The sequence below is a fragment of the Panthera uncia genome, assembly GCF_023721935.1.
Source record: "Panthera uncia isolate 11264 chromosome E2 unlocalized genomic scaffold, Puncia_PCG_1.0 HiC_scaffold_19, whole genome shotgun sequence".
Lineage (NCBI taxonomy): Eukaryota > Metazoa > Chordata > Mammalia > Carnivora > Felidae > Panthera > Panthera uncia.
Genome location: NW_026057588.1, coordinates 8065743 through 8077190, shown reverse-complemented (window position 1 = coordinate 8077190; position 11448 = coordinate 8065743). Strand labels below are relative to the sequence as shown.

The window sequence follows — 11448 nt, the reverse complement described above, 5'->3', positions numbered from 1 at the left end:
TCTGTAACCCTTGTCTTGGTGGAGGTGGGGCTCTAAAACGAGGTTACTCTGTGGAAGCTGTGACTTTGGAAGGGGAGCTGTTGTTGAGGCTGGAGAGCTGGGAAGGGTGGGGAGATGAAATGGGAGCACAAGCTGGAGGAGGAGGAGCTGAGCCACCCAGGTGCCCCTCTTCTTTTAAGTGTTTATTTTTGAGAATGCACATGTGAGAGTGGGGGAGAGGCAGGGAGAGGGACAGATCTGAGGCCGGCTCTGTGCCTACAGCAGAGAGCCTGATGTAGGGCTTGAATTCAGGAACCGTGAGATCGTGACCTGAGTTGAAGTTGGATGCTTCACAGAGCAAGCCTCCCAGCCACCCGCGCCATGAGTATTTTTACTTCACACACGGCTCTGACGAGGATTAACAGGAAAGGGGAGGTCCCATCAGCAGTTGAGATTCCAGCTGTTTCTGGACAGAGAAGATCACGTCAGGTGACGGTGAGGACACTTCAGTCTGGTGACCGCTTGAGAAGGAAGCCAGTTAGCCTTGCAGAACCTTGGAGCGGCTCCAGACCACAACTACAAGTGCAGCAAGGGTAGCAGACTCCAGAATCTGTACGCGGACAGTCACCCTCCATTTCAGCCCTCGATGCTTAGGGAGCTGGGTGGGCATTTCCCGCCCAGGCAAATACAGGAGCTACTTTGGTCTTTGAAGAGTTTCTCTGTCTAAAGGCAAACTTGGCTCGATAACCCAGAGGCAGCCTGTCTATTAAATCTGTCTGACACACATGGATTATGCTATTTTTTTTTTAAGTTTATTTTTGAGAGTGCAAGTGGGGGAGGAGCAGAGAGGATCTGAAGCAGGTTCTGCGTGGACAGCTCGGAGCCCAATGTGGAGCTCAAACTCGCCAACCATGAGATCAAGACCTGAGCCAAAGTCAGACGCTTGATCGACTGAGCCACCCAGGCGCCCCTCTAGAAAGAATAGCACTCGCATTGCTGAAAACCAAGCACATGGATTATGCTTCTAACTGCTTCAGTCGTCCTAAGCATCCAAGGGTGACAGGCGTTTGAGAAAATCCTGCAACGGGAGACCGCCAGGTTAAGTAGAAAAACTGGCCCTGGAAGGAAGACTTTAGAGAATAAAAGAGAGCTCAGTGCCTCTAATTAGCATATTCTCAAAGATCTCCCAGATGCTGCAACTACACTTCTGGAATTGGCTACAAAGAACAGTGTTCTGGACTAGCGTGGCACATGCCGGTTATGTTACATAAAGACCAGTCACGGTTTATAAAAGAACTTGTGAAAGGCACTGGGGACCTGGGCTCGAGGGAGTCTGACGCCTAAGAGAAGGAAAGCCAATACCCTCCCTTTTTCTTTGAGGACGTTTGCCAATTTGGTTTGGGGGAACAGACTCAAAGTGGCAGTCCACTGGGCTGAGTTCACAGAGGTCACACTATGCAGGTGGGGCTTGAGGGCAAAATTATGCTGAGCCAGATGGGGCACCGAGCCCCCAGATCTACACGCAATCCCCACTCAAGGCCTTTGCCAACTGCTAAACTGCTTGCTGTCAGTGCAAGAAACTCCCCATCCCCACCCCCAAAAGGGCTCACGGGAAAGAACTAGCTGGAGGCTACAGAGTTGAGCAGAAGTGGCAGCGGCCTCGCGGGTCTGGGGGAGACAGGTTGGGGGGTCCCACCCTGCAGGGAGCAATGGCCATGCTGGAGATCCCCAGAGCGGCCACCATATTGGAGTAAGCCACAAGTGAAACCGCAGGCATGAAGAAACCTGAAAGTGAACCTCATCAGGATTTAGGTGATCTGCCTGCCAGGAGAGAACTTAGCCCTTTGGAGGAAGGTCTCATTCAGAGCCTCTGTGATTGTTAGTACACAATACTCGGCATCTACTCAAACATCATTAGGCACTTTAGAAAGACAAGGACTTGGATTGCTGAAAACCAAGGAAAGAACAGCCAGCAGACCCAGGCATTCTGACTCGGGCATTCTAATGTTGTTCTATATGTTGACAAAACAAGGAAAGGGAGATGGGGGAAGAGGGGCAGAGAGGGAGAGAAGGAATCCAAAGCAGGGCCCGTGACGTCAGTGCAGAGCCTGACCTCACAAACCATGAGATCATGACCTGAGCTGAAATCAAGAGCCAGATGCTTCACCTCCTGAGCCACCCAGGCGCCCCCAGGATGGAGAGCTTTAACTGAGAGCTGCAGTCTTTAAAAGAAAAAAGTCAAATGGAAACTTTAGAGCTGAAGACATTAACAAGTTAAGAGTTGAGATGCATTCTGTAATCAGATACTTCGTGACCTGAAATGTTCTGTTACAAACATTACAAGTACTAGGGGAGAAAAAGAATTAGACAAACGTTCTTGAAAGTAAAAGAAATCTCACGGCCTTTTAAGGAAGTTAACAGGATATACATCACCAAAACAAAGGATTTAAAAGAGAGGAAACTATGGGGCGCCTGGGTGGCTAGGTCGGTTAAGTGTCCAACTTCGGCTCAGGTCATGATCTCACGGTTCGTGGGTTTGAGCCCCGCATCGGGCTCTGTGCTGACCTCTTGCTCAGAGCCTGGAGCCTGCTTCAGATTCTGGGTCTCCTTCTCTCTCTGCCCCTCCTCCACTTGCACTCTGTCTCACTCTGTCTTTCAAAAATAAATAAATGTAAAAATAAAAATAAATAAGAGGAAACTAGATCTGATTCAGAGCCATGGAGGAAAGTCGCAGTTTGGCAGTTTCTAGAGAGCACTTCCAACCCTTTTGGGGTCAGAGGATTCAAGTTTCCAAGGAGTTTCCAGGTTAAAAAGAAGGTTCAGTAGCTGAACCAATGGCACTAATCATTTCACAATATACATAAATCAAACCATCATGCTGTTTGTCCGCCTTAAACTCCTACAGTGCTGCATTGTCAATTATTTTTCAGTGAACCTGACTAAAAAAGAATCCGTAAAATTCCTTGTGATGGAAAGTTTGAAAAATTGAGAAGGTGATGGAAGAAAAGCACATAGAAATCCCAGGAAAACAAAAACAAAACCAGAAGCTGTCCAGGAAAGGAAATGGAAGCACAGAACACTACTTGGGCTCGGCAGGAAATAGTAAGTACTCAGACATACCATGAGCACTTGACGGATGGCCCGAAAATCTGGTAGTAGAAAACTACCATGGGAAGAGAGCAGAAAGGTTGTAAGAACAGAAAATCAATATGTAATCTATTACTAACATCTAACATTGCTACATTGAGACATAGCATGTTACTTAGATACAGAAGCAACTAGAAGATTGAACAGCCATAAGCTGCCTCTTGCAGTGGGGAGAGTTAGGGCGGGGGTAGGGGCAGGTTCTTTTCAGTATCAGCCTTCCTGTATTCTTGGATTTTGCTTTCAACTGGAAACATGTTTTGTACTCTGAGGGAGACAGGGAGAGACAAACTTGATCTAGCTCTCTCCCTTTGCCAAAGCCCTTTTCTGGCTTCCGCATCCCCATCCAGCTAATGGTGCGGGCAGGCAACAATCAGTCTTCTCCACAGTCTTGTCTACATTTCCTATGTTCCTTTGGCCTCTTTAGAATATCCGATACCACTGCCCGCTTCCCCTTTTAAAAGCACCCTTTTGGGGTGCCTGGGTGGCTCAGTCGGTTAAGCGTCTGACTAAAGCTCAGGTCATGATCTCACCATTTGTGGGTTCAAGTGCATCGGGCTCTGTGCTGACAGCTCAGAGCCTGGAGCCTGCTTCAGATTCTGTGTCTCCCTCTCAATCAATCAATCTCTCTCTCTCTCTCTCTCTCTCAAAAATAAATAAATGTTAAAAAAATAAATAAAAGCACTTTCTTAACAGTTTCTCCCACCTGGTTTCCCTACTACTTTCCTGGATTTTTTTTTTTTTTTTGAAAATAAAATTTTAATGTTTGAGAGAGAGAGAGAGAGAGAGAGAGAGAGAGAGAGAGAGAGAGAGAATCCGAAGCAGGCTCCAGGCTCTGAGCTGTCAGCACAGAACCTGATGCGGGGCTTGAACCCACGGACCATGAGATCATGACCTGAGTCCAAGTCCCACACTTAACCAACTGAGCCACCCAGGCACCCCCCCCCCTCCCTTTTTAAATCTTCTTTCTAACTTTGAAATGTTAGCAGTCCTAGGTCCTCTTCGTCCTATATTACCCTGCACCCAGCGTTCTTGTCCACTCCTATGGTCTTATCCACCACCTTTGCCCACATGCTCAGTACTGCTTTCAGACTTGGGTGCTGCACGGGCTCCTCAGATTCACAATATATCCGATAATCCTTCTCCAGCATAGACCATCTTAACAAGAGGCCCCACCAGCACCTTAGTATCATACACAGCAAATTACCAGGACACGTCCCGACGTTTCAAAATCTGTCCACCTGTCCTCCCTGCCTCTGTCCTGGTCCAAGGCATCATGGGACTGCTGGGAGAGCCTCCTGCTTCCACTATGGCTACTATCCAATCCAGTCGGCACACGGTGGCTGCACGGATCTTAAAATACACATTGGAATGTCACAGTTGACTCTTAGGAGTTACCATGAAGTCCAACATCCTCATCGTGTGTATGCCAACACACAAGGCCATGCATAACCTGTATGCCGCCTACCTTTTCACCGTCATGAACCGCTCTTAATGTTTACCCCGTGGGCTCCTTTCTGCCTGGAAACTGATCCATGCCCCACCTCCTGATGAACTTCCCTCCAAGGACTCTAGGTCAGTGTCCCTCCTAGATCATCACCTCCTTACTTCCAATTTGTCACAGTCGCAGCTGGTTGCCTACTTCCCTTCCCCCATAGACTAAGTTCCTTGAGGGCTGTGGGTTTGTCCTGCCCACCGGAGTGTCCGGATGTTTAACATAACGTTTGTCCAACAAACGTGGAAAAAAGAGAAAGGGGATAGACAGATGTGGCGGGCAGGGCAGACCGAAACGGAAGGAGTGTAAACAGAAGCTGCAAGAGGAGGGGTCGCAAACCGGACAGGCCTTCGGCAGCCGCGGGTAGGGCAGCCAGACAGGCGTGGCGGCAGGTGGGGCGGCCGCGACGCCGGGAGCTGAGCGCACGTCGGGCCGCGCCCCCGCAGGGGGCGCCCGCCGCCCGGGGCGTGGCCTCGCGCGGCCCCGCCCTCCTCGCCGGAGACCGGGCAGGCGGGCAGCTGGCGGCGGCGGCGCCGACATGGCTGCTCTGGTGGAGCCGCTGGGGCTGGAGCGGGGTAAGCGCGCCAGGGGGCCCTGCCCACCGGCCGCGGCCCGCGTCCGGGACCCCGGTCCCCGCCCCTCCCGGCCAGGCCCCGGCGGGTGGGCGGGCAAATCGAGCGGGGGTGGGCGGGGCGGGGCGCCGCGAGTCGGCCGTTCGTGGGTGTGGGAGGGTCCGTGGGCTAGCGGGCCCGGGAGGGGCGCCCGCCGCACAGCCCTGCCTGCGTGCGTATGGGCATTCGGGGGCGCAGGGCGCCTGGCTGGCCGCAGTCCCCCTTGCCACCGGCAACTCTGCGGGTGTCCGACTGAGACTCGGCTGTCTCTCCCGGGATCTGTCTGCGTTCGCCCTTACTGGTTTCTGGCCGCATCTCTCCGAGCTTCTCCGTGTCTCTGACTCTGTGTCTATGCGCCCCGCCCCCGCCCCGCAGACGTGTCCCGGGCGGTGGAGCTCCTCGAGAGGCTCCAGCGCAGCGGGGAGCTGCCCCCGCAGAAGCTGCAGGCCCTCCAGCGAGTCTTGCAGAGCCGCTTCTGTTCTGCCATCCGGGAGGTGAGAGCAGCGCGGCGCCGGGACACAGGCGGGCGGCCGCCCGTCCTGATCGTCGCCCCGAGCTCAGTGACTACGCCTCCCAGCAGCGCCGGGGGGCGGCCCGCCTTGGGGTGCCAGCGCTTCGGCTCCGGGTTTCTTCGGGAGTTGTAGTTTCCTCGGGCTCCAGGTCGCGGGGGCGGGGCGGATCCTTGGGTGGGAGGGTCTGCGGGCCTGGACTCCGGCGTTGAAGGGAGGAGGGGGCTGGTGGCTCGCTGATGCTGCTGCGTCCTCGCCAGGTGTACGAGCAGCTCTATGACACGCTGGACATCACCGGCAGTGCTGAAATCCGGGCCCACGCCACGGCCAAGGTTGGTGTCCCCCACCCCATCACCCACGCTATCCGCTGAACTGCATGGTCTGGTTTAGTATCTTCCTAAAGTCAACTGTGCCCGTTTCCTCCTTCATGATTTTTGCCGAATCTATGTACCAGCGTTATTGTTATTTACTGATCTTTTAAATAATCTCACGTTTTACTTAATTGTCATATAAAGGCATCTGTGGCAACCGCCAGTGGAAACGAGTACCGCATACCTGACAAGAGGATACCCTTTAACACCTATACAACGAAAGAGCATTAAACACTGAAATCTTAGTAAACTATAGTTGTATGCTATTTCTTGCCGCCCCCTGGAGGCTCTCAGTTCCTTCCAGGCCTTGTTTTTCTCTGTTAAAAATCGAGATTGGCAAGTGGTGAGTATTTAAGAGGCACTCATACCAAAATGGAGACATTCTCTTTGATGTCTGAAGCACTGAGAGGGAACTAAAACGGACTCATAACAGTGTGAGCCTGTGTTGAACGGCGGCAGGTGCCCCGTGAGTGGGGAAAGTGATCTGGCCTAAATTGCTCTCCCTGGCCCAGATCCTCCCCCCTGGTCCGTACACCCACCAGGGAGGGGCCCTCACCTCCCCACACTTTTTCTCTCCTAGGCCACGGTGGCTGCCTTCACAGCCAGTGAGGGCCATGCACATCCCAGGGTAGTGGAGCTGCCCAAGACAGATGAGGGCCTGGGCTTCAACATCATGGGGGGCAAGGAGCAGAACTCCCCCATCTATATCTCCCGTGTCATCCCTGGAGGCGTGGCTGACCGCCACGGAGGCCTCAAGCGTGGCGACCAGCTGCTGTCCGTGAATGGCGTGGTGAGTGGGGACTGAGGCTGGGCTCCCGGTCTGTTCGAGGTTAGCACAGTCCCTGCTTTTGACATTCATTCAACATGCACCGCTTGAGTACTGCCTCTTTGTCCAGCCCTGTGCTGGGCACCGCTAGAGACACTGAGAGAAGTTTGCCTCAGCTCCCATATTCAAGGACTCCTTTTTGGTGAGAGAGATAGACTCTGACTGAAAGAATCTTGATCCAGGGAGATAATAATGAGGAAGCACAAAGCATTATGAGAGCCCAAATGGGACACCAGACCAGCGTAGGTGAGGGAAGTTTTTGCAGAGGAAGGAACATTTGAGTTGGGTTTTGAAGGATGCAGAGGAGTTCTCCAGGCAAATAGGGTAGAGAAGAGTATTACTAGCTGAGGATGTTGTAGGTCGGGGCTGTGACTCTACACTCCTCTGAGCTGAACAGAAAGGGCTTGGGGCCAGCCATGCAGGGCCCAAGTGTCAACCTGGGAAGCTGGGACTTCATCTCAAGGGTTCTGGGGAGCCTTGGGAAGGCTGTGAACAGCGGAGGGATAGGCTCAGCTTGGAGGGGTCGAAGGACCCCTTTGGAACTCTGTAAGGGATGGACTGAACGTAGAGACTGGAGGCCAGAAGTTCTAGGGAGGAGGCTAGGTGAAAGTCCCTGGGGAGAAGATGAGGCCTGAACTGGGGCCAGGGTGGCAGGGACAAAGTAGGGAGTCAGAGCAGGAGGGATGGGGCCGGGGAACAACAGGCTTTGGGGAGGGAGGGGATAAAGGTGGACTTGGAGGTCCGGCTTGGTGACTGAGGGCTTTGAGGGCTTGTCCCTGACATGAGGAACTTGGCAGGTCTGGGGGGAGGAGGACGCTGAGCCCAGAGCGAACGTGCCTCTCCCAGAAGGACACAAGGCCCTGGCAGCCCGGGCTGGTACCAGGCTCACCCACAGTAGGGTCGGGGCTGGGTGTGGGTGGGAGGCCCCAGGCCCAGGTGTCTGTACACCGCCCTGCAGAGTGTTGAGGGTGAGCAGCACGAGAAGGCAGTGGAGCTGCTGAAGGCAGCCCAGGGCTCGGTGAAGCTGGTGGTGCGTTACACGCCTCGCGTGCTGGAGGAGATGGAGGCCCGCTTCGAGAAGATGCGCTCTGCTCGCCGGCGCCAGCAGCACCAGAGCTACTCGTGAGCCCTTTGCCACCACACCCCTGCGGCCTCCACCGCCTCCTTTATCCCCAGAGCCCCAGACCAGACCAGTGACTTCTGGGACCTTGATGGCCACCACCCCCAGCCCCGGCTCCTCTCTCTGGGGTTCTGACCCTTGACCCCTGACCCAGGCTCTCACAAGCTATTCTGGCTAAATCCTTTGGGGGGGTCTCCTAGGCTCACTTTCATCCCAAGGTCTGCAGCCGACTCTCCAGAATCCCTCAGTCCACTGCCCTGGGCCCAGGCCCGGCTCTCTCCCATGCCTCCCCAGGTTCCCTTCCCTGAGCTTGACTCCCCTGTCTTCCCCCTCTTTGCAGGTCCTTGGAGTCTCGAGGCTGAAACCACAGATCTGGACCCTCACCCTCACCCCCTCCCCTGTACAGTATTTATTGTCACCGGCTCCTTATTTAAAGATCTTTGACCCTCATTGAGTGTCTGTGTATCTGTCCTGCATCCTGGGGCTAGAGTGTCTTGAGATGTTGGGGTGGGTGGAGAGAAGCTGAAGTCCAGAGACTGCTTTTCAGAGCCTGAGAGCAGAGGCAGAACTTTCCCCCAAGGTCTGAAGGCGGTGGTTGGCCGGCTTCCTAGGCAGAAGTCCAAGGCGGAGGCCGAGACCTGGTCTGGGTCCGAGTGCGGGGTCAGAGCCGAAGACAACGTCCCCTGCCCTTAAGAGAGACTGAGGGCGAAGGCCAAGCCCCTTCCGTAGTTGGTCTGACGGAGGAGTCCCGAGAAGCTGCAGAGCCGGTGGGCAGCCTCTGTGTGGGCGGGGTGGAACGAACCATTAGCTTCGTTCGCCAGGGGAGGCCTGCAGGCCGTACTATCGTCAGCGTGGGGGGTGAGGGTGCCGCGTGCAGTTCCCAAGGTGGGCGCAGGGGGTGCAGAGTAAGGTGCACTCGCCGACCGGCCATTCACCCCACCTTCCAACCTGAGCGCGTGTCTCCGGGAGCCGCCCCCGCCTTAAAATCCAACCTTTAGTCCCACCTCACCGCCGGTCCAGCCCTGCTGTCCCGTGCGGCGCTAGGGCTAGCGCGCGCCACCTCCGGGATCCGAGGTCGCGACTCGCATTCCACGCCGCGCGCCACTAGCTCCAGGTGACATCATCCCCCTGCCGGGCTCCGCCTCCCGCCCCAGCCGCCGCACGCCGCGAGCTTATTGGCCGGCGCTCCTTGAGCCCCGCCTTCCGCTCTCCGCCCGCGCGACCCCTCCCAGTCCGTGCGGAGGCGGGGTTTAGCCACAGGCCGGCTCCGACGACGCCTTCCATTGGCCATTCAGGGCCGTCTGTCAGTCTCCTGTTAAAGGGGCCACGACCGCACGGGAGCTGTGGGGGGGAGGGAGGAGGAATTTTTTTGGGGGGGAGGTGGGATTTTGGGGGCGCTGGTGGGCACCCCTGGATCTGGCGGCTTCGGCCTCGCGGGGGGAAGGCTGAACGGTGATAGGGGCAGGGGGCTATTTTAGGGGGTAGAGGTCTGTGAGACTGTGAGGGGGAGGGGGGTCCCCAGCGCCCAAGCCGGAGCCAGAGACGCGGAGCCCGCGCGAGCGGCGGAGACAGGGCTCCGGAGCCACAGATCCGGGCCCCGGCCGCCGCCAGGGGCCCCGCCCGGTCCCCCCACCCCACCCCACGTCCCTCCTGCAGCCCAGCTCCGCCCGCAGCCGCCGCGGACCAGGTAGGTGAGAGCCCGGCCCAGCCCGCTTGGCAGCGCCCACCCCGGGGACCCCTCGCCGAGCCTCCCTCGCCTTGCCGAGATCCCGGACTCCCTTCTTTATAGCCGGGGGCCCTGGAGCCCAGATTCCACAGCCCAACCCCAGACACTCAGGCGTGCCCCTCCCGGTTCTCAGAGTCCCCAACCGAACCCTAGAATTCCAGGCGTACTGCCGCCTTGCGCCTCGTCCAGGGCCCAGGAGCCTCGATTTCTCAGCTCAGCCCCGGGAGCCTCCTCTGGACCTACATTCTCCTCCTCGGCCCAGTCCCGGGAGCTCCAGACACCTGCTGTGGCTGTGTCAGATCTCCCAGCTAGGGCCAGCTGCCCCCCGTCGCGTCTGCATAGTCCCCTATTCGTGCACCGGGTCTGCCCATCTCCAGCCCTCCGGCTTGAACAGCCAGCCCGGTCCCTCAGTCCAGGCCGGCTCGGCGGCCGCCCTGGACACAGGCCCGCTCTGGAGCTGTCCATGGTCAGCTCACTCGGCAGCCTCACCTCCCCCACCTCCTGCTGTTGCTGCCGCCGGGGAGGGGGCGCCTGCGGCGCGGGGATCCCCCCAGCCGCGCCTTTGACCCGGAGATACCCGGGCCCTCTCTGACCCGGGCGCCTGGGCCTCAGGGCTCCTCTGGCCAGCCTCTCGGCCGCGTCCTCAGTACCCCAGGTTTCTGGGACCCCAGCTGCTTCTCGAGGAGTCAGGACTTCTGAATGTTCCTGCCTAGTCCACCTCAGGGACCTTGGCACCCAGGGATTCAGCTCCCACCTGACTCTGGGAACCCTGTCAGTGTTCACTCCGTCTGCCTAAAGGCCCTAGCTGGTAGCCCCCAGCCCCTCAGGACCTGGGAATCGAGTTTCCCAGCTCTTGCCCCCTTTAGAAACCCAGTTCAGCAGCCCCTGTGCCCCTCAGGCAATTATACCCAGGCTCCTGGCACCCCAGCGGCTGCCTGATTAGGGATTCAGGCACCATGACTCTCTCCCTTTCAGGGGCTTGGAATGCAATTCTTAATGCAATTCTCTGCCTTCTGCCCACCTTCCCCCCTTGGAGACCTAGATGCTTTGTCCCAGGTCCTGTATCCCCTTCAGGGACCCAGGGGTTCAGACCCCAGCTTCTGTACTGCTCACCAAAGCCACCTGCCACAGCCCTCCTTCCCAACAAGGACTTGGGCTCCGAGCTTCCATCCCCTGTCCTTTATCTCCAGGAGTCCAGGCCCCCACCAAGTATCTAGACCCTTAGCTCTAACTCTTAGGAACCCAGGTTCCCGCAGCCTCACAGACCCCATCTACATGACCTCTCCCTTGGCCTTAACAAACCCCTGCCTCATCCCCATATCATCTCAGGTGCTGGGGGCTCTCTACTCTCTTCCCTGAGACCCAGCTTCCTGAGATGTTTCCAACACCCCATCGAGATGTTCCTATGTTATGATGTCTCATCCTCTGAGTACACCTTCTCAGGCTGATGAGCCAAACATACACCCCTTCCTCTAGATGTGTTCTGTGACCTAGGTTCATCAGATGATCTAGAACCTACCCGCTATCTTCCATATTTCCGGTTAAAACGTGCTCTTGCAATGCTCTAGATTCATTCTAAATCTGAGAACACTCTCAGTCAATATCTCTGTTCCGTTTTCACCCAAGGCATATTCTAAATTCTAGACTAGGCGGTCAATTCTAGGCGT

At 56.4% G+C, this 11448-nt stretch overlaps 1 protein-coding gene across 2 annotated transcripts; it reads left to right on the top strand.

The window, feature by feature from the left end:
* The first annotated feature begins 2110 nt into the window (after positions 1-2110).
* Positions 2111-8505, top strand: LIN7B (lin-7 homolog B, crumbs cell polarity complex component). Of its 2 annotated transcripts, XM_049620738.1 has the most exons (7): positions 2111-2252; positions 2910-3081; positions 5605-5723; positions 5999-6070; positions 6690-6899; positions 7894-8057; positions 8396-8505. In XM_049620738.1, the coding sequence occupies exons 2-7, from the start codon at positions 2976-2978 to the stop codon at positions 8415-8417; spliced, it is 693 nt and encodes a 230-aa protein (XP_049476695.1). In that variant the 5' UTR covers positions 2111-2252; positions 2910-2975; the 3' UTR covers positions 8418-8505. The 2 variants fall into 2 exon arrangements, with proteins under 2 accessions (XP_049476695.1, XP_049476696.1); XM_049620739.1 differs by lacking the exons at positions 2111-2252; positions 2910-3081 and adding an exon at positions 5110-5193.
* The last annotated feature ends 2943 nt before the right edge of the window (positions 8506-11448 follow it).